We start from the raw sequence: 22,948 nt of genomic DNA, 5'->3' as shown, positions 1-22,948 counted from the left end.
TGTTTTATTTTCCAGCAGAGGTCTGTTACTTGCAAATCTCCCGGCATGGAAACGTGGTGGCAAGCTGGGAGATGAGGCGAGTACCAAAAAGGATGCTGCTGCCTGTTGGGAAGACACATTCTGTATCTCCTTGGGAGTGAGGACATCCTCCCATGCTTCCCAACGCTCCTGGGCCTGCCTGCTTCAGAAAACAGGTGGCATGAGCTAGAAATGCCCTCATTGGGGTGGGGGTGGGGCGTGAAGGCCTCCAAGACTCCTTGGGAGGACTCAGGAAGGGTCTCTGGGACCCTTATTTCCCTGCCCTCTGCCCAACACTCTCCTCTGCCTGAAGTGGGTCAGTTCCAAAGGGGCTCTGAGCAACTCTCCCAGCAGATCTCAGGCCTCTTCCGAAGTTGGGTGGCCTGGGAACATATGACGCGCCAAGAAGAACCCCCAGCTCAAGCTGGGGCCAGAGGCAACACCGTTGGCAAGTCTTGAACATGCAAAACCATAAACCTTGACAGCGTCTTCCTTGGACACCATCCAAGTCCCAGCACCCACTTTCTCATTTATAGTTTTATGATCTTGCACGACCTATTTAACTTCTTTGAGACTCACTATAGCTTCTCTGTAAAATGGGGATAAAGAGTACCGATATAGGGTCATTTGGAGGATTAAATGAGATAATGCCTGAAAACACAATGCTCGGAATTCAGCAGAAGTACTCAATAAACGGCTGTCGTTGCTGTTAACAGATCTGTGCAATTGTGCTTATGAAGAGCTAGGCAGGAACAAGCAGGGCAGGTGCTTTAAAAGAAAACCCAGGTACGGGATTTCTCATCTCGGGAAGCCCCACTGAGCCACCAGCAGTTTGTGGGTCACTGCCTCACGGTCAGATTTAAGAGGAAAAGAGCCTGGAGAGAGAGGCCCGGTCCCCTTACCTCACTCTGCAACCTGTGAGCTTTCTTGGCACAGCTGAGCCTCAGGTCCTCGGCCAAGGACGTATACTGGGGGAGTGGGTGTCTGTAGTCCTGGTCGCTGGCCAGGGTCTGAGCCTTCTTGGCGTGCACCAGTGTTACCATGTCCAATGGCAGATGGAACTGTGCCTTTGAGTGTTCAAAGTCTTTCCTGTAATTCACCTAGATGGGCAGACAGATCAATAGCAGCTATTTCAAAGCCGCCATTTGCATCAGGACCATGAGGGAGAGCAATGCGACGTGATTGTCCCAGGTGAGCCCAGGTGGCTTTCCTGGCAGGGCCAGGGCTCCTTTCTTGCAGTGACTGGCTTAACAAGCAGGGCTCGTCTCCAGGTCCTGCCACTCACCATCTCCAGCTCTTGGATGATCAAGGCCCACGGTTCCCCTACTTGGGGAAAATACGGAAGTTCAAGGGACAGATATAATGTCAGTGGTTCCCTTGCTCAAGTCCTTAGATCTTCCCATTTTCCAGAGGCAAGAAGACACACGGCTAAGCCGCCGCCTGCTCCACACGCTTTCTCCCCATTACCCTCTCAAGTTCAGACTGAGACACCAGGGGTTCTCCTCTCATGCTAGGTAACGGAGAGCTTCTTCAGACATCAGATAACATCCCAGTAAATCTGGGAGCCAGGAGCAGTGGGCAGATGCTTGAAAAGCCAGTTCTGAGGGGTGGGTATTCCCAAGAGCCCAACATGCATCCTGAGGGAGGAAGGGAGAGGCCCATTTCCAGACCTCAGGCTCTGCCCCAGTCCTTGGAGGAGCGTTTGAAGGTCCAGAAAGCTCACTCTGGGCTTTCTGGGGAGTCAGATGCATAAGCGCCGCCTCTTCCTCCACCCTTCCCACTGCCCTCCAAGCTCCAGCCACTCGTCCCTAACCTCCGACCCCCACCTCCGCGCACCCTCCCCACCCCTAGCATACGGCCAGGGACAATTCATGTCCAATCCCGCCCCAGTACCGAAAGCGGAGAGAAGTGTTAGAAACAGGGAAACTGAGGCAGAGAACAAAAGAGACGAGAACATGTGAAACTGTGGAAAGAGCATGCGATGGCAAGCTAGCTGCACGTTCTAGTCTGGCCCTTGCAAGCTGACCTGGGCAAGGGATTGAGACACTCAGAGTCTAGGTTTCCTTATCAGTAACCAGGATGAACAAGTGATGCTCCTAGAAATAAGTTGATGATTAAATGAGACACTGCATGTCAAATGTTTAGTCCTCTGCTACATGTTGGACACACATTCGATTTCATCACAGCCGTTAGCCAACTCACGTATGGGCAAGGAGATACTGTACACACACATGTGCCAGCATCCAGGGGATCAAATCAAGGGGTGCAAACTCAGATGCCACCAGAGACCAGACAGGCAGCATAAATGAGTGAAGGGGGGGGGGAGGAGGGGGTGGCTGCATGACTAGGAGAGTACAGATCCCTTCTAAATGGGGCTCTCAGTAATCAACTTCAACAGTAGCCTTGAGGAATCCAGGTCTGGCTTCTGCACAGAAGTCTAAAACTTTTACGTAGAGTTTTCCGTTTTGCAAGGTTTGCAATTAATTCGCTCTGCAGACCCAACAGAACACCTCTGCAGTCCAAATCCAGCCCACAGGCTCCCATGTGTGGTCACTGGTCAAAACCCTAGAATGTCCAGCCTGGAAGGGAGCTAAGGGGTCAAGCAGTCCTATCTCTCACTTGACTGAGGAAGAAGCTGAAACCCAGAGGGGCCAAGGGACCTGACCACGCCACCTAGCTAGCTAGGACAGAGCCAATACCCTCAACCGGAAGGACACAGGATAGCTGCCGGCTGTGCGTCATTAGGTGGGGGGCCCCCGGCTCCACTGCGTTCTCTCCCACTTACTTGGCTCTGCAGAGAGCTCGCGTACACTGAATGCGCAAGGCTGATATCATCTTCCAAGCTCCGGGAGCCGAGCATCTGCCCTTTCATTTTCTCAAATGCCTCTTTGTATTTGTACTAAAGGGAAAGAGAGCGGGAGAGAGTAACAGCTCGAGGACAAGGGACACGGAATGGAAGAGGTGGGTATTGGGTGAAAATGTTTTGTTCTTTTGACAGTAACTGGGTGAGTTAAAAGAAAAGGCGCGGGAGTCGTCAAAAGGCCTATTCTTTCATATGCAAGCCTCCCAATGACTAAAGGGCTGGGATATGAAATGGCAGGACATGAGAGCGCTTGGGCCGCCCACACTGGAGGAAGGTGGGTACATTGTTAACAGTCTCTTCACGTGGACTTGCTTTAGGAAAGCGCTTGGTGGAGGGTGCATTTCATCTGCCGGGGGTCCATATTTACAGTCCAGCATCAGCTTTGTACCCTGGCTGGGGGATTTTTGCTGTTGTTGTAAGGCATGTTCCTCCTCACAGTCAGTTGGGAGAGCAGAGGATGTTATCCACAGGCAAAAGAAGGCAGGGGTTAGGGGCAAAGGGAATAAAAATTGGTGAGGATTCAACGTTGTCCTAGGAATGGAGGTGGAGGCTTACATCACTTATGATTTCACCAGAAGCCTTTGCCGCCTGGAACGGAATGGCATCCAATCTCAGTTTATAGCCACCGTCTCGAAGTTTGCTCCAGGATTCCTTGTAACGCGTCTATCGAGAAGATGTGCACCAATAAAGACCCTCCCGTGACCTGGTGGTTTCCTGAACTCCCATTATCAAAACGAGAATCTGGTTTCTTGTGGAGTTTTTTTCCCCCAGTGAGAGATCACTGTAGCTTAGCAAAAACCAACAAAGAGTTGGATCCTGCCTTATGTCCACCCCTGGAGGGGAGAGCCATGGGGGTGGGTTTAAAAACCAAGAGCTTTGGAGTCAGAACCAGATCGCTCTGAGCAGCAGTTGATGGGAAGAAGGAGGCATGAGGCTGCGTGGGCACAGCTCTTGATGGAGAATAAAGATGAACGACTGTCTCTACTGAAGAAGAGGAAAGTGGGTGCTGATAGGGATGACGGAAGGGAAGAGTTAAGTCTCCCAAGTCTCTCTTTGGCTGGATGTCTATATTCTGATGCTCCCATATTCCAGCCCCTCAGTACAAATGTCCTTTGCACTCAGGAAGTTTTCCTCGTCTCATCCTTATCAATGAGCTTGAATCTTCTGCAGGACCAGTTACATAATTTGCAGGGCCCAGTGCAAAGGAAAACATAGGGCCCCTTGTTCAGAAATCTCAACAAATTTCAACATGGTGACAGCAGAGCATTAAACCAAGTGTGGAAGAACAGGACGCTTCTGAGCATGGGATGCAGTACAACTGTGCAGGTCCCTGAACCTCCAGTAATTAAAACCAGCCCCCCCTCCTCCATCAGCCTCACCTCACTGATATTCATGGCATTCAGCTTGGCCAGCAGGACTTCCGGGAGATCCGCTGTCTGTGTGTAATGATGCTTTATGTTTTCTCCTTGTTCCCTGTATAACCTCTGTGGATGGAGAGAGGTTTTGCATTAAACCCAGAAGCCTCCCCCATACAGCCGTCAGCCAAGTTACACTCCAGGAGACAAGGGCACTGCAGCTGCCACCTCCGCACAGAGACAAGATCTTGGGCGCCCTGCCTCTCCCTGGCTCGTACGGCTAAGCGCGGTGACATGCACTTCATTCCCTCCGGAGTTCTAGTTCCCAGCCCAGAACATGACAGGCTGAAACTTCCCTCTCAGTTAATACTCCACTTGTAGCACACTGCTGAGACGGGTGTCAGATGAGAAAATGATGGCTGGTTAACATCTAGTAATTTCGTTATTAACTATAAGCTAAGAAAGGACATCAAAATTCAGCAGGCACAAGAGAAAATGGCTCTTCCACAGGCGAGCTTTTCTCTGGACCTTCTACCCTCCCGCCACCTCAAGGAATCTTGTGCTAATAAACGTTTCCTGGGTGGGTCTGGGGCGCTCTTCATCTAGAACTCTTATCTGGGCTTATGATAATTCTAGTAGTTAGCAATGACACGTGGAGTTGGCATCTGCCACCAGAGAAAGTTTCTAAACCAGGCTTTTCCATCCCAAATCTTATTAGATGTGTCCAAGTTTCTACGTATCACAGCAGTGCCCCCTAGAGTTGGTTAGGATAAGGAAAAAAGCAGCTATTTTCTTTTTTTTTTTTTTTCCATACAAAAGTTCTTGTTTGACCATCTGTGTTTCTCAGAATTAAACCTGCTTCTGAAGGGGTGATGGTCAAGAAATTATACATTTCTAAACCCGTAAGTTTGTAAATCATCCCATAACATATTCTGACGGACACTCAAGCCATCTCAGAATGCCTGTCGAATAAGGGCCAACAGGAATAATTTGTTCAATGGGGAAGCAAGGGAGACATTTTGAAAGCCCTCCCCACCAAGTTTTGTCAATTTCCCGCATGGCAAGTTAAATGGTCTGAAGATATTTAAAAGGCACGTCCACCCTGCGCAATGACCTGGGGGCCCCTCTCAGTAGAATCAGCCGACCAGGGCTAATCCATGTCTTAACATGAATTTTTAGAGGACCTCATCATTCCGTCTAGTTTACGAGGAACCCTGCGCTGAGAGGGCAAAAGGCCAGATCTCGGCTTCATTTTATAAAGGGAGTATGGGAAATGGCTCGAAAGTTAGTCTAAGGTACATAAATCAGACCCAAATCCTTTCCAAAGTCTTTGGGAGAATTCGGAAAGCAAGAATTCCTGCCGTGAGTCCCAAGAAGCCCTAGGCATTCTAATTCCTAGGTGTTATAATTACCAAGAATTTCGCCCAGAAGTCCCATGTCTGAAAACAATGCTTCGAAACAAAAGGAGAGGGGAAAAGACCTCGACCACAGACAAATCCTGGAGACGTGCAAATGGGGAGGAGTGAAAGCATGGGGCAGTGGGGTGGTGGAGCCCTCCTTGGCATCCTAAGAGCAGCGGTAACACCCATCTACGTCCTGATGAGGAGGCCCCGCCACTAAGGCGAGCCCTCAACAAAGGATAAGAAGCTCCTTCATCCTTAGAACAACAGAAGGAGCAAGCCAAGAACCCCTGGGCTTCAATCGCAGGGTTGAAAGAAGAGCCCACTCTTAGAGTCGTAATGTATATACATTATCGCTTACATCCACTGCTTGGGTGTAACTAATTCTGGCCTGGACCATCTCCGGAGTGTCTTTAATACTGGTAAACTTCAAAGCATCTGGATGCTGACGGTACTTCTTCTGTTGAGCAGAAAAAGATCAAAGCTGTGAATTTTGTGCTGTTCTTTCATGCCATTTGAAAGAGAAAATCATAGGTTGCTTGAGATTAGAGTGAATTTGTGAACATAATTATTATTCGGCTTCCTCCATCTTTATATCCCAGGTGCCTTCAGGTTAATATTTGTTTCAATTTAAGAATAACCTCGTGTCAATTAACATTAAAGTATTTCTACCTGGTGCAAAGAAAACATCTCAAAATTAGGTTATACCAGTAAAATACTAGAGGATACACACTTAGTAAAGGCTTTTTTATATAGCCTTCAAATACTGTCTTGCAGTTGTTTACATATTTTAGTTCGGGTCTCCCAAGCAAGAAAGGACACTCACAGTTACATTGATCAGCTGAAGCTTTCCATTTTCCTTCCACAAAAGAACTGGGCAGAGATTACCAGAGTCAAAACCCTTGCATTTAAGTCAGTGACTGTACATTATCTAATCACTTTAGAAACCGGGTCAGTTAACATACACAATAATTCTATAAGTGTTATAAGAAAAAGGGTGCTATTATTGAAAGGAGTCATCATACAGTTTGAAACAGACTGAGTAAAACAAAAAAAAAATTACAAGAAATTCAAATGCTAACAAAGTCCTAGATACCCAATTTTGAAGTATTCTGAAAATTATGCTTCAATTCATTCCTTTTTTTTTTTTAATTACAGTTCCAGTAGACTGAAAACAGTGGCTACCTTAATGGGATTATGAAGTATATCTTTTCTCCAATCAAACAATTATTTTAGAAACACTTCCTTATTTATTGGGTTGGATATTTGTATACTGGGTTGTCTTAAGAAGACAGTTCAATATCCAGCTGAATTTGACCCATCAACTGTTTTTGTAAACAAAGATTTATTAGAACAGAGTCATGCCCGTTCACTTACGTATTGTCTATGGCTGCATCATGCTACAATGGTAGAGGTAAGCAGTTACAACAGAAGCAGTGTGGCCCACAAAATGAAAAATATTTACCATCAGGTCCTTTACAAAAAAAGGTTTGCTAACTCCTGCTTTAAATGACAGGTGTGTGTGCATCTGTGGCTCTTTCACGGTGCCTGGCATTCTGTCTGAAAATTTAGAGGCCAATCCATTTTGACACTAAACTGGACATGTGCCAAACTGGAATGAGATGGTTGGGAAAAGTTGCTGGAAGATGTCTTGCCTTCCTGAAGTCTGAGGACTAAGTATAAAGCACGGAAGATAAGCAAATCTGTTGAATAAGTTTGCAAAATGTGGTAGAAGATTAAGACCACCGTGGGACAAATGGTTCCAAAAAGATCCCTTGGATGCCAGACTTTGATGCATGAAGGAATCATCTCGAAGTCTAAGTGATGTGTATAATGGGAAACGGTACCTTTAGCATCTAGTGCGTAGAGGCCAGGGATGCTGCCAAACATCCCACAGGCCCAGGACTGCCCCACCGCACAGAATTATCAAAACGTCCACAGGGCCAAGGTTGAGAAACCCTGATCTAATCTTTAAAAGATCTGCTCAGGGATACTGCCCTAAAATGCGAGGAAAGGGCTCCTTTCATAAGCCTTCGGGTCCAGCGAGGTTGGCTGCGAGTAGACGGGAGTGAGATTCAAATAGGAATGAGACCCTCCAACAAAAAAGAACCAGAACCGTGTCACGTGTTCGACACCACATGAATATTCAAAAACTGTTTACACTGCCTGCTGCAGAAAGAAAGGGAGAAAATGTGCGTGAAGTCACAAAAGGGCTTTCTAGGTGCAATAAATGTATCTTTTTATCATCTGTCCCGTGTTGCTTCATTAAAAAGGTAAGTTGCTGGGTAGCAATTGAGCTCTGTTTGATTGTCATTATTATTCATAATATCATTTGTCACCCACTTTGTTTTGGCCCGGGCTCTCTGGGCCCCTACTGGGGTGTGTTTGGTATGTAGTTTCCCTCTAATTACCAGCCTTAGTCTGGGTTTTGAGGCCTTTCATGTAGCTTTGCCTTCTTCTTTGCCTTTTGAGTGGAAATTATTTTAATTTTATACAGAAATGCCGCACGCCTAATGCAGCCAGGCCTGCTGCACGCTGTCAGGGAATCTCACCTCGCTAATGAGTGCTCCTGCCTTCTTCGCCTGCTCCACATTTAATGACCCGGTGGCGACCCAGCCCGTGCCTTTCATCCACTTCACATCTGCCCTGTATTGGTTCTGACAAAGGAGAAAGGAAAGAAAAAAAAAAGGCAGGCCATTGTTGGTGTGCGGACACTTAAAGGGCTGTTAACAGCTCCCCAATGTCGCCCTGGTGCCAGCTGAGTCAAATTGGATGCCACTTTTGTCTTATCTATTTCTGCACCGTCACAGGTAGGGCTCCAAAATGTAAATTAATTTCCCGCTTAATTGGAGCCGCCCCGCTGCCAGCGGCTTGGGCCCCGCCCGACACTATTGGGGGTGGGGCCGCAGGAGCCAAATGAGCCGCATCCCTCATTACAGGCCACGCAGGCCTCCGGAAGAAGGCCGTCCTCGTTGTCTGCTTTGCCTGGTCTCTTGTTTAAAATGACATGCAGGGGAGAAGAAAATGAGAATTCACAACAGAACCCAGGTGGGGAGCTATTTGAGGGAATATCACAAGACATTCGAGGCTTCCCACAGTGCCAGTTCCTTCTTAGGAAGCTCGGTGCAGGGCGGGGGGTAGTTCTCATTTTCTCCCTTGCCATTGAAGGAGTACTTTTAATGGAAAGCCATTTAAGTGGACACGTCTCTAAAACTAGCATATCACCTCTCGATCCGGAAAGAGCTCTACCTGGAAGGGTGTGTCTGCGCTGCCTCCACCCCACGCCCACGTGTGACAGTCTGGTTGCAACTGACCTGCCTGTTGGGTTCACCCACTTTCTCTTGCAAGAGTCAACCGAAGATGAAAGAATATAACGAGAAAGGGGAGAGGGTTGTTGACGACTAGCAAGGTGCCCTTTCTAAAAATGGGACTACCAACATTAGAATGAGTACCAGGGATGCTCTCCCAGAGCAGGCCACAGTTAAGGTCACAAATACATGCCTCCCACCCCACTGTCGCCACCGCCCTGCAAGAAAAAGAAATATGGAAAACATACGTAGATCAGAATTCCAAGAAGAAAGGAGTAACTGTATGATTTTTAGGGGTAGTATAGAATCTAAAATAGACACAGTTTGAGTAAAAGTTAAAGCACTAGGAAGCTAAAATGTTTCCACTTAGGGACCCAGAAACAGGTATCTCAGGGAATAAACGACATCCTGAAGGGTTTGGGAAAACCCTGGCACCAACACCAGCACACACACACATAAACCCGCACACAGAGCTTACATCACTCTGTAAACCGTAAGCCTTCTTGGCCCATTCCACCTTCATGTCTGTGGGCAAAGCTGTAAAGTGATGGGATGCCGTCTTGTAGCCTATGTCTGTGGCTAAGTGCTGAGCCTTGCGGGCATGCACGAGGTGGATCATGTCCAGGGGGACGTGGCACTGGGATTTGGTGTCCTCAAATCCCTTCTTGTACTCCAGTTCACTCTGCAGCTTGGACATTTGCAGTGAGTGGCTAATTTGCGAATCCCCCTGGGCACCCTTAGCCCCAATGAGTTTCCCTCTGGACTTTTCATAGTTCTCCTTGTACTTCACCTAAATGAGAGGAAGAGAGCAGGGGTACATTAGCATCTCCTAAAGGAATTAAGTATCAAGCCATGCAAGAAAGTTAGAGCAAAGCCATACAAGAGAATCCTATCAGAATTAGTGTCATAGAAAGCTTGCCTCCTTAGAACAACTGATGTATTTCCTTTGATCAAAGAGTGAAAAAAAATATTACTACTCATTATTTCCTTTTACACCTGGACTGCCAGGAAGCTCAGAGCTAAACTGAAAGTTCAGCTATGGAACAGTCTTCTCAATTTCCTGGTGAAATTCTATCTTGTCTCTATGTATTTCTGGGTTTATTTTTAAGTGGCCTGTTGCTTTCATGAAAGCCACTTTATAATCTTTTTTGGTAACAGTGAGAATATTATAAAGAGAAAGTCATCACAAAATGAAAAATACACGGAATATCTAAAATACAACTGCTGTTTCAGAAAGAAGCTCAAATTAAAGACAACTGAGGTACATATAAATATTTAGGAGTTATGGGGAGCAAAAGGGAGCACATTGGCCTGAAAAAGCACTAGGCCAAAAGTAATGAGGATCCGAAAAAAGAATAAATATAGAAATGCTTTGAAAACTGTAACAGAATACTGGTGTGTGGCATCATTTCAACCTCATCATTACCGTGGCCATCAGGAGACTTGGGCTCTACTCTCAAATCTGCCAGCAAGAACAACGGTATTAATATCTGCCACAATTTATTGAACACTTACGATGAGCCAGGCATGGTATAAATCTGTGTCACTCAAAGTGCATCTGAAGACAAGTGCTGGTTTGTAAAATGTTACCAGTTGATAAGATAAGGGGCTTGTGTCATAACGGAAATCAACCACATTGCCAAGCCACTGTTTAGTTCAGCTGATACCTATATACATTTACGGATATATTTTCTGTATATACATGTACTATATATATATATATACATATATATATATATATATATATACACAATAGATACAGAATATATATACATGCATATATATTGGGGGTTTTTTTGGAAGCAAGACTTTCTCGATGAAGGAAGCAGAGTTTGACTTACATTCTGTCCTAGGCTCCTCATCTCACATCAGACTCATAACAGACAGCACTGGACTACAGAACACTTAATATACCTCAATTCATTTCATTTCCTCATAACCATTTTGCAATTACCAATTTACCCATGAGTTAACTGAGATTTTGAAAGGTTAAACAACCTGCCCCAAATCACAAACTGTAGGTGATGGAGTTGGGATTTTATCCCAAGTCTATCCGACACCAGAGCCTGTACTCTTAACCATCAGCAGGCCTCTACAACCTTAGAAAGTCATGGGATGTCTCTGGGCATCAGCTTATCTGTAAAATGAGTGATTTGGATTACCACTCACACTACTACTGCTCATAATAACAGTTACGACTTACCAAAAGCCAGGGTGCAGCAGGCAGTGTACCAGACACTTCAACGATTATCTCACTGCAAGGTGGTCATATTTATCTACATCTTACACGTTAGAACCCTGAGGCTCAGAGAGACTGAAAACCTGCCAGGACACTTTCAGACTCTCCCAGATGTAAATGTCAGGATCCGTGGTGTCGAGCACAAGCTGGGGACTGGCTTACCTCGCTGGCCAGGTCCCTCTTGGCTTTGGCTGCCAGGAAGGCCAAGGAGTCAAGACGCAGCTCAAACCCTTTCACCTTCTGCTTTTCCCAGTTGCTCTTATACAGTTTCTAAGGGGATTTAGGAGAAAAGAGATCATCCTCATGTGAGAGGGCTTCGCTTAGACTCTTCAATGACCTCTCCAAGAGGCAAACACCTATTACATCCTTCTGTAGAAACCCTGAGAGCCAGAGAAACCTGTAACTGGAATACAACCAGGCCTTCTTGTTCCTGCCTTAAGGCCTCTTGCCACATAGGGCTTTGGCCAAAAGAGGCAGACATGGAACTCCAGAAGACTTGGAAAATACTAGGCGTCTTCATGGAAGTCTTAATGACTTGTCACGGGTGGAATAACATTGCACAACACACAGCAGCATGTCTGAAAATTCTCTTCTCCATCTCTGTCCACACATCCCACCAGCCCAGCAGCTGCTCCAGCTGCACCCCTTTTCCTTTCCGAGCCCAGCCTCTAGTCCATGTGGGTCTTTTCTTTGTTCCTCCCATTGTTTGTCCTGCCTCCCACCTCCAGATTTCAAGTTCTTTCTTCTGGAAGCCTCCCTCCATTTCTGTGTGTGAATCAGTTTAGCTTCTGTTGCTCCTTCTAATTCTCCCCTCTACCCATTCCTCGGATCGGGACCCTAAAGACCTGGGAGCCAAGCAGAAGAGCCAAGAAAGGCCCCTCCTTAGAAGACAGAGAAGGAAAGCTGGAACTGTGCAAGCTTTCGTGTCTAAGGAACAACTAACTGCCCTGTGAGCGCTCCTCTGAGTGTTTTGCATATATCAGCTCACTGAAGCCTCAAGGCGACCTAATGTCGAGGAGACTAGGAGTGCCCTCATGTCCCATTTGGGACAACCAAGAGAGAAGAAACTGGTTAAGCTTGCACACCTAGTAAGTGTTAGAAACAAGGATCAAACCCAGGCAGTTTGAAGCTAATGTCTGAGCTCTTATTTACTCCCCTCTTAACGCTGTTTTAACTCCAGTCCCGGAATAACCACTTCCTCCTACCCCATCCTAGAGTCAGTGGTTCAAATCTCCCACCAGCTCATTCCTACCAGAGGCTGGTCTTCCCTCCCCCTAAGATACTGGTCACGAGCTGTTTACGATGACCAGACGTATGCAGCCTCAGCTAACACAGACACACCGACATGGCCAGTGGGTTCTGTGGACCAGGCGCCTACACGCAGGGAAGCAGAGCCCTGGGCTGCTCACTCCCTCTGGCTGTACCTCACTGAGATTGGCAGCGTTGGCTTGGGCCTGTAGGAAGAGAGGCTCGTCTTTGCTGATGCTGTACTGATGGACAAACTGCTCGTGCCCTGCTTTGTAGACCACCTGTAGGGAGAGAGCACCGGGTCAGAAGCAGGAGGCAAGGGAGGAGGTGGCTGGCCGCTCAGCTCCCTGTGTCTTACGTGCAAAGTCCATTACCAGACCAACCAGACCTGATGCTGCTGGCAGCGTGCAGGAAGCGAGGCTTAACGCAGAAGAGGTGATGCAGGAAGGAGCAGCAGCGGTGAGGGGCTGGGAGGAGAATGTAGCCGGGGCGTCAACCTGAGACCTCCTCTAAGGTTTTCGTTTTCACACCTTTCCCTTGAGGAGGCATCGACTTCCCCAAGCTGTCCCCATCCACAGTGTCCATGGCCACAAAAAGTAACCCACCTGAGGGCTCAGATGAGCACAGACTCCCCAGGTGGGAAAAATAAGAAGCATCCCCTGTCACCTGCACCCCATAATCAAACCTAATGTTTCCACAGGTACTGACACCTGGAAAGTGAACAGTAACCAAAAAGGCAACATGAGTGAACATGTCCTCTGTGGAAACCATATCACTCCTGCTCTTTCTCTCTTCCACTCCCGCTCCCCAGCTTGAGTTTCCATGCAGTGGCTTTCCGCTGACTCTGAACTATGCTGACTGCATGCTTTCTGGCAGGTGTACCTGGACCTCTAGGAAGGAAAGGTAGGAATGTCCTGGCCAGATGGTAGCAGCTACACCTGTTCGGCCGTTGACCACTAACATGTAAATAACATATGTGGTGTTTCGTTGTCCCACCTTCCACATTTGAGCTCAAGTGGGCATGAAATGCACACATCCCACAAGCAAATGTTATCCTCCTCTCTCCTGGCTCCAGAATTATGGAGTCTTTGATAAGAGAGAAAAGAAGGAGAAAGAAAGAAGGAACTAGGAAAGACTGAAAGCTGAAAAGGAATAATGTCAGTTGACATCTGCCCTTAACAACCAAAGGAGAAGTGTAGTGGGTGAGGCAGGGAGGCCTGGAAGCCCATAGAGAGCTGGGTCCAGCCTATTTAAAGGAAAGGCTCTTCGGTCCCTGGATCGTGCATGGGCAGCACCCGCTGCTGTCCCCAGAGGTTCCCAGGCCCATGACACAGCAGCCCGGTGGAGAAAGGGCAGCCTGGGACTCACCCCACTCTGCAGTTCCTGGCTCCTCTTGGCGTGCTCCATCTGGGAACTGTCGGCCACACTGGTAAACTTCAGCTCGTCCACCCTCTGCCTGTAGTTTTTCTGTTTCCAAAGAAAAGGGACCCCATAGCATTAGGATCGGGCTGCATACACACATGCATACACACGCATACCTTCTGTGACCCAAGCATTTCCCCAGGGGGGATGCTCCGGCTGGTCCTATAGCTTAAAGAGGACCATGCACACCTGAGACTTCCAGCCCTGGTGAGCTTGTTTGAGTTGCTACTACTGAATGGGGACTGGAATTTTCCCTTCTGTGAACGCTGTATGTTACCACGAGCCCTGGGATGGAGCCGTTTTATAAACCTAGATCTGACATAGGAGAGCGAGGTGGAGGGAACTTGGACTTTACAACCATGAATCCCAAGGTCCAAATCTCCCCTCTACCTATTCGGCTTCACGGCCTTGGGCACATCACTGAATCACCTGAGCCACTCAGGCTTGGACTGTACAGTGTGGAAAACAATAGAAGCTGCTTCACTGAGGGTGGTGCGGAGGCTTCCATGCCACACTTGCCACGAGTCGAGTCCCTGGGCAGAGTAAGTGTTCACTATGCTCGCCATCACTGTTATTCACGGTGCCGTCAGGATGACCCAGGAAGTATCAGCTCTAACGAAGGGCAACGCCAAGAGTCACATTCAGCAGGTGGGTGGCAAGGTGGGATTTGCCCTCCCAGCTCTCCGTGTTCCAGATCACTGGGCTTGTCTTCATCGTGTTGCCATCTCACAGCCACCATGCAACTGGCAAAATTTGAATGTGCTAATTCTGTCCCCCCACGGGGACTTCTTGTCCTTCCCGGAGGCTGGTTCCTCTGGCTTTTCCGTTGGAGTTGCCAGAGTTGATGGGAAAGGAGGCTGCTGAGAATGGCTTATGGAACACGTGGTAGGGAGATCAGAGACGAGCAGAGCCCCCAGTGCTGTCAGCAAGAGGGTTGTCGATACTAGTCGAACCCAAAATAGGGATTGGAATATGGAAAACTCCAAAATTTCTTCCCTTCGGGAAAAAAATGAATCTGCAAAAAATATTCCAAAGAGACTTGTACTTTTTCTTTCTCATTCCAGTGTGTTGAATGGGAAAACTCCTTCCCTACGTAATTGAAGGAAGTCACAGTGCCCCTCCCATGGCTGGAAATTCCCGGGCATCCCAGCCTCTGCATTGGTCAAATCCTAAGTGTGTAGGGAGGTACCAAGAACCCACTCTGCCCAGGGCAGAGCAGGGACATGAAAAAGGCAAAGGAAATGATACCTTCTTGCCCCTTGAGGAGCATGAAAATTAGTCAGTATAGGAAGTGAGACAGGAACGGGCATTCCTAAGGCAGAAGGTCCCCTTACTGCACCCCATCCAAGTCAAATGGGGTTCGGCTTGCTCCACCTGGATTTCAGTTGGTCTCAGAGAAGTTAAGTAATGAGAACCCTCCTTATTTATGCACTCTAACTTTCAATGTGTTTCTGTCTGAGAGAAGGATGAGTACAGTTGAAAAATGAGAATAAATTACAAAACGTGTTTGGGGGATTCAATTTTGTTTAATAGTCCAGAGCTGGGGCATTGGACCAAAATACTGGGTACAGATCCCAGCCCTGCCACTTACTGAAATGTGGTTTTGTCTCTCACCTTTCGCAAATGTAAAATGGGGATATTAATAGAATACTACTAGTGTCTACTCACATAGCAATAGTAAATGTGAGCGACAAATGAACAATAGGTATGCAATACACTCAAAGTCATCAATGAATGATAGCAGTGGTTACATAATTATTACCAGTCCATAAATGGCAGCTGTTATCGTCACTATTATTACCTTATGCGAGAGAAATGCCAACCCAGCCTTCCTGGCACCGAAATAAGAAACCCCTTTGAAGATCCCAAACAGAGCTCCCACAATAGTCCCATTTCCAAACGAAATGTCCTTCAAAAGTCCTCCTCTGCCTGCTGCCAACGCCAGCTCTACACGGTATAAAGAGAAGCACAGGCTTGGAGCCACGGGGACTTTGTAGAGCATCCTTTCCAACGTTCTCATTTTTATAAGAGAGAAAGAGGATCGGCAGTGTTGAGTGACTTGCCCGAAGTCTGCAGTGAGTTTAAGGCACACGCACCATGAGAATGCCGACCTCCAAACACCAGATTCTCTGATTCAGAAGGAATCACACACTTCTTACACAATAAACGTGTTTCCTACGTGACTAACTGTATATCACAACCGTTCTGAAGGAGGCTTTGGATCCAACTCCTACTTTTAGTTGCCTTCTTACAAATGACTCCCTGGGAAGCTTAAGGGTATGAAAGTTAGTTCAGGGTGTGCTATGCATGCAAAATGAAGACGTGCTCTTCTGAGTCTCACTCAAAATAAGCCTGGGGATGGGGGAGGAATCAGAGGGAAAGGTGGCTCTCTCGGTGGTGACTTGGGCTGAGAGAGACTAGAAGCTGGGGGCCTGGGCTCAGGTTACCTCGCTGACCAGCTGCCCAGCCTTCTTGGCCTGCTCCAAAGTGAGGCTCCCTTCCGTCAGCCACCCAACGCCTTTCATCCACGAGAGGTCGGCCTTGTACTGCAGCTGCAAGAGAAAAACCAAGCTCTAATCAGACACGTGGATGCGGATGGGGCAAAGTTAACGGGCGAGTTAGGAAAGCCCTCGATCCTGTAGCTGTCTCTGTGGAAGAGCTGCTCTCCGCTCCGTTATAGTCCGGCAGAACTCTGCTTGGGGGTGAAGCCACTGGCTCACCTTGTAATCAGAAGAGGCTGTTCTACCTTAACTCTGAAACACCTCACTGCCTTACCAAAAAGAGGCATTTTCAGACTTTTTGCCTAAGGATCTTATCTGCCAACCTGCTACACTTCCCAGATGTACTTTTCAACATTTACCAGATTTACCATTTTCAACACTTGCTTCCTCTTTGCTCATCCCGTTACCGACACATCTTGACTTTCGCAATAGCTCTGAGCCCCAATCCTCCACCCTCTAGTCTCCACTGTCTTGACTCATTCTCTATCTCTACCTCCCCATCCATCCTCCCTGGGCCTGGCACATCTCCAGAAATTCTTCTTAGTCCTCTGAGTCACCTAATAGACTCATGCACAGGTTCTAAATCACTCTGAAATTGTCACTGTATCCAGTTGCAAGAGATGCGTGGGGAGAACTGGCAAAGGGCCAGGGCTCACCTCACTCTGCAGCCCATAGGCTTTCTTGGCCCAGCAAGTCTTCATATCTTCAGGCAGCACGGTGTATCCATGCAGTTTCTTCCTGTAGCCCCGGTCACTGGCCAGAGCTTGGGCCTTCTTAGCGTGCCTCATGTTGACCATGTCCATGGGCAGGTGAAAGTGGGTCTTACTCTTTTCGAAGCCTTTCTTGTATTCAACCTTGAACGCACCAAAACACGCTGTGTTACGTGAAGCCTGCCTTGGCAGGAGTGATGTGAAAACACCGGAAAGCAGGCCAGGTTTCCATGAGGAACTGGCACTCTGGACAATGGCACCTGTCTGTCCAAAGGATGTGACCCAAGTCTTGGCTCTGTAAGGTGGTGGCACCTGGAAACTGAGGTCTCACACTACTTTGTCTCTGGGAGGAATGCCTCCTAACTCTTTTTCCCCAGTTGCTCCAGGAAGAGAACGCTCTACCCGTGGTTTCTGTAGAAACTTTAAGAGGCAAAATAACAAAGCTTGGGCTCCAGGGCCAGCCAAGCTTGAGTTCAGATCTGATCAGCCCTTTGTCAGCTAGATGACCTCTAGAAAGTCACATTACCTCGCTAATGGCTCCTTTTCCTTGGAGGGCTATTGTGATAAGTAAACAAAAGAGTAGCTCAAACCCACTTAGTGCAGGGATGGCATAGAGCAAACACTTGATAAATCTTAGCAATGAGGATGGATGGTGTGATGATGGTGGTGATGGTGTTTCTGGTGATATGGTGATAGTGATGGTGGTATGGTGATGGTGTGATGGTGAGGAGAGGTAGTACAGCAGAAGCAGCACGGTGCCAGTAAGTAAGAGTTCTAGGGTCTAATTCTCCACTCCTCCACCACTACCACGGACTACTATATGACTTTGGGCAAGTCCATCCTTTTTGGCCCCATTTGCTCCAACTGCAAATGGGAAATACCAATTTGTTCTCTGTCTAAACGGAAGCCAAATGCTTCATGACTCTGCACATCATAGGGCTTGTTCTGTAGGCACGACCACAATGGTGGCCCAGATGCCAACACTCTTATTCTATTTCAAGCCCTGGGTCCTTCATGACTCATTAGGTAATTATATCTGACTGCATCATCAGAGCGGCATAAGCTGACCTCACAGCGTAGAGCAGGCCCTCGTAAAGCAGAAAACCAATGCCCGTGCTTCCTTTCTGCCTGTTCGGCATTGACAACGAAGTCTTAATTAGAAACCAAGTCTGACCTTCTGGCAGAACTTTCCTTCCCCAAAGGCTTCTGGTAAGTGACATTTACCAAGGTTAACCTCCAGCCATTACAGTTGTTTACAAGCAGTGTCATTCTGAGTGGTTGGAGCCTGGATGCCCCAGTTGGTGGCTAAATATTTTGAATATCGTGTGTGTTCGGACGAGAGGATTCATCCAGGACATCACCTCCATAAACAGGATGCCTCCTGTCTAACTCTCCCAGTAGAATTAAGCTCCATTAGGGAGGAAGCAGTTATGTGCTGTTTGTTCTTACGGCCCCAGTGTCTCACACCGTATCTCACGCAGAGTGGTTGTTTAGTAAACACCCGCAGAGTGAATAGATGTGGCCCATCGTCTTGTACCGTGAACAGTAGATGACGGTCCCCGACCACATGCTTCTCATCTACTTTAAAAGAACAGTATCCTTTGCCAAAATAAAGAAAGAGAAAACACTTCTCATGTAAGCCAGGAAAGAAATTATAAGTGGAAGTGGAAAAAATAACAGTCTCCAGTGAAGCAGGCTGGGGGAAAACTTTCAGAGCAGCACAACTCTAAGTGAAGCTTTGGGGGGTAGAAAAGCGTTTACCTCACTGCTCATCTTGGCAACCTGCAGGGAGTGCAGAAGCCTCGTGTCTGTAGTTCCCAGGACTTTGCCTTTTGCTTTTTCATAATCTTCTTTGTATTTAATCTTGAGAGAAAGAGGAAAGTCGACTGTGAGAGAGAAACTTTGCCATCTAAGGAAGGGGCTGTGGTTTAACAAGTGCAAGGGGAACAAATCTAAAAAAACACCTCCCAGTCTTTCTCGAACCCAGTGGAAGATTAAAGTATAGCGATGTTTACAATGTTAACAGTCATTATTTTTTTCTGCGGGACCACTGATGTTTCACCGGAACAATTTCTTATGCATTTCTGAGTTAATGAGAGAAAACCTACATTGCTAGCAAGCTCTCCGGAGGCTTTGGCGGCCAGCAGAGACATGGCATCCAGCTTCATCTCAAATCCCTTCCCCTTTGTCTTCTCCCAGCCTTCTTTGTACTTAACCTGACAAACAAGAACGCAGGTGAATGGGAGTCGCTATCCAGAGTCCTGCCAAAAGTTGAACAGAATTTTGTTTTTTCAATAACAAAGTCTTCTTCTGTTTACAGACCAGAATTTTGGCTGTTATCAAAGTGATAACATCAATTATTAACACAGTTCATTCCCTCACTATAGGGTCATGCAGGGCAGTGGGAGGGGGCAAAGAGAAGACCCATGGGTTCATCCTAGCGCTGTTGTTTCCTGATCATGTGACCTTGGACAAATCACTTTACCTCTTTGGGCCTCAGTTTACCATTTGAAAAAACAATATTATATTATCTGTCTCAGGGTGGCTGTGCGAATAAATTGTATACACGAAAACAGATAACCTAAGCACGTAAGGTGCAACACGGATGTAAGTTATTATTATTGCCATGGTAGTAACACCTGACTCTCTCTATCTGATACCAAAGCCCAGGCCACCAACTGTGTCTCTGTAGTAAATGCCTCCAAGGGGTTATAACAACTGAATAATTCCATATGTAAAGTGCCTATCCCAATGCCCAGCACAGAATAAGCATATGGAAAAGGTTATTCCTTCTTATTTATTTTGTTTTATTGAAGTATAATTAATTTACGATGTTGTGCCAGTTTCAAGTGTACAGAAAAGTGATTTAGGGGTGTGTGTGTGTGTGTGTATTCTTTTCCATTATGGGTTATTACAAGATATTGAGTACAGTTCCCTGTGCTATACAGTAGGCCCCTACTGTTTGCCTATCCTATATATAGTCGTGTGTATATATGTTAATCCCAAACTCCTAACTGATCTCTCCCCATCCAAGGTTAGTTCCTTTTTACGTTCTCCTGCCCTACGAATCCCATCTAGAATGAGAAGCCTAATCACAGCCTAGTTGTGACTCCCGGAAGCATCTGGTATTAAGATGGGTTTTCTTAAAACTTAAATTTTACCCACACAGCAAAGCACCAGCTAGAAGTCATCAGCATGATGATGATACTGATGATGAGGTGTGTGTGTGTGTGTGTGTGTGTGTGTGTGTGTGCGTGTGTGTGTGTGTCCCAGCACACATCATACATGTGCATATACAGTGAGAATTCAATTGCTATGATCCATTGAGCCCCGTGAACTACCACATGCCATGAGACAGCAAAATTCAAAATTATAACCTGATGGGCGCCTCGGATGAACCTCTCCATGGACAGAATAGCTCCTGGTCCCTGTTTTGCTGGACCATCCTTGCATCTTCATTTCCACGTCTGTGCGTAACCCTCACCACGATCTCACCGATGCTGCCTGCTTACCTCACTAAACAATTCGGCATTGGTTCTGGCCTTCACCAGCTGAGGTACATCCTGTGGCAATGTGTAATTCAACTTATTTTTCTCATAGTCAGCACGGTAATTCACCTGTTGGATTGAAAATAAACCTGCAGGGTAACTGCATGGTTTTTACATGGGCAGAAGGAGAACTTTGGAGAGAACACTCTCTTTTTCACTTTCTTTTTGTAGGCCTGTAGCCGAGAAGGAGTTTCCGGAAAAGGCCTTTTACAAGGAAGCCTGTAATTTTAGGAGTGTTTTAAATTAACAGATTGAAGACCAAATGAAAAGTCAGACAACTCAAAGGCATGCTCAAAGTTATAAGTTTGCAAAAGATTTCTCTGTGGCTACCTCACCCACTGTTCTCTGAAGCACTTGAGGGTATGAAACTTATTTTTTTAACTTGGGGCAGTTCTGAACCTCTTGCTATGTGCAGGGTAGATACTCAAAGAGTAATTATCTAATGCCTGCCCCCATTGGAAAAAAGCCATCTTAAATCACACACAGGAACAGCCAACCAGACATTATATGATTCTCAGTGGAAGAACACAGCATCATCTGAGAAGCAGTCTTGCCCCCAAATTAAACCTGAACCTGATCAAACCTATAGATCCAACCACTATGTTACAGGCATTTGGAGGCCAGAGGAGTACATGAAGTCCACAATGGGATGCAGTCAGCAAAGCTCAGATGTGGGAAGTGTTATAGGACAAACAGTTCAAGTTCTTCAACAAACAACTTGCAAGAAAAGAAAAGTGATAAAGAGGAAAACTTCAAGATGAAAAGAGTCTTGAAGACACATCAACCAATCACAAAGTGTGGACCTTATTTGGAGCCTGATTCAGACAAACTGTAAAAAACAATTATAACCTTATGAGACAATTGGAATGCTGAATGCCACCTGGACGTTGGTGATGTTAAGAATTGTTAGTTTTTTGGTGTGATATATTAAAATTGTATAAATACATTTTAAATTATTTTTATCTTTTAGAGATTCATACTAAAATATTTATAGATTAAATTATACAATACTTAGAATTTTCTTCAAAATAATATGGAGGGGGGAAGTGGATGGGCATATAGAAGCAAGACTGGCCATGAGTTAATAGTAGTTGAGCTGAGTGATGGGTACCTGGTTATTCATTATGATATTCTTTCTACTTTTGAATGTATTTGAAATTTCGTATAATAAAACATTTAAATCAAAGAGAGTCATCTCATGGTTGTAATAGGACACGTGTCACCATCAATGAAAGTCAAATCTTTGGGGAACCAGATATCCAGACCCTGCAAAGCAATTTCAAGTCCCCCATATCCAGCTGGGCAGGGGCAGGTCACTTACATGACTCAGTTGCTGGGCGTTGATTTTGGCTTGAACAATCTGAGGGGTGTTGGTCACAGAGCTGTACTTCAGCTTGTCAATGCTTTGCCTGTAGTTGACCTGGGTAAAAAGAGGCAAAGAGACACAAGAAGTCATTTGTACTTTTCTCTAAGATTTACTTAGCTCCCTCCCGCTCAGCCCTACAGAGCCATGATTCTCAAATCAGCAGATAAAGAATCAGATTCCATTTGGAGACCAAAAGACACTCCAAGCCAACAGATGGAAAAACAGTCCACTGAGGACTGAGTGACTTGAACATGCAGCTCATAAAAGAGGTCAACTAAATGGCTGGTGAACGGAGGAAAATGTGTTCATCCACATCGTTAAATCAGAGAAAGGTGTTTTAAAACCTACCGGCTCCCGGCTAGGCCCTTTAGACAACTAGGCTTTCGCTCTGTTTGCAGCAGTCAGATCACCATCAAACACCCCATGCATGGTCTTCATGACTCTGTTTAATTGTCCAAAGCCCAGGGCCTCTCCCAGTATCCCACACCGTGTGGCAGCTTCTTTAGGCCTAGCTTCTGCCTAAGACCTCCATACCCCTTCCTTGCATCCCCACTAGCTATTGCCAACTCTGTCCAGACCTCCACCTACTGCCTCTGGCCATACTCTGGCAGCTGGCTCTGCCCTCACAGGAGTAGTACTGCAGCCAGCACTGTACTTTCCTACCGTTTTCTGTCTGTCTAAACTAGACTCTGATGTCTTTGCCATTCTGTCTGACTGCTGTCACCTCCCTGGGTGACAGCCCACCCCAGTGAGTCACAGACCACTAGCTGGATGGCACTAGGCTGGCACTAGTCAGTGTTTGGCCTCATTGTTGGGGAAGTAGTAAGGAGTGGTGGGGACTGGGGCGAAGGGCAGCAGCTACCACTCAGCTGTCGGAGATGGCAATCCTGCATCAAAGCGGGGTTCAGAGTAGACAGTCCAATTACTCCAAAGAAACCAGAAATCTATATTATTATGTAAATTCTTACAC

General features: G+C 46.6%; 1 protein-coding gene across 6 annotated transcripts in view; it reads right to left on the bottom strand.

Annotated features, from left to right (window-relative positions):
• The window catches only part of NRAP (nebulin related anchoring protein), a 70,374-nt gene that overhangs the window by 21,030 nt on the left and 26,396 nt on the right, over positions 1-22,948 (bottom strand). For all 6 annotated transcript variants that reach the window (XM_067709342.1, XM_067709344.1, XM_067709343.1 and 3 more), the window contains 16 exons: positions 21,934-22,032; positions 20,577-20,681; positions 19,173-19,280; positions 18,826-18,927; positions 17,011-17,208; positions 16,301-16,405; positions 13,800-13,898; positions 12,608-12,712; positions 11,346-11,453; positions 9,423-9,734; positions 8,189-8,293; positions 5,998-6,096; positions 4,261-4,365; positions 3,437-3,544; positions 2,804-2,917; positions 921-1,118 (listed from right to left, as the gene is read on the bottom strand). In XM_067709342.1, the coding sequence (XP_067565443.1) occupies positions 921-1,118; positions 2,804-2,917; positions 3,437-3,544; positions 4,261-4,365; positions 5,998-6,096; positions 8,189-8,293; positions 9,423-9,734; positions 11,346-11,453; positions 12,608-12,712; positions 13,800-13,898; positions 16,301-16,405; positions 17,011-17,208; positions 18,826-18,927; positions 19,173-19,280; positions 20,577-20,681; positions 21,934-22,032 (2,070 nt within the window). The remainder of the gene's footprint in view (positions 1-920; positions 1,119-2,803; positions 2,918-3,436; positions 3,545-4,260; positions 4,366-5,997; positions 6,097-8,188; positions 8,294-9,422; positions 9,735-11,345; positions 11,454-12,607; positions 12,713-13,799; positions 13,899-16,300; positions 16,406-17,010; positions 17,209-18,825; positions 18,928-19,172; positions 19,281-20,576; positions 20,682-21,933; positions 22,033-22,948) is intronic.

Source organism: Pseudorca crassidens, chromosome 16 (genome assembly GCF_039906515.1).
Source record: "Pseudorca crassidens isolate mPseCra1 chromosome 16, mPseCra1.hap1, whole genome shotgun sequence".
In the NCBI taxonomy this organism is placed as follows: Eukaryota; Metazoa; Chordata; class Mammalia; order Artiodactyla; family Delphinidae; genus Pseudorca; species Pseudorca crassidens.
This window is presented reverse-complemented; position numbering and strand designations above follow the sequence as displayed.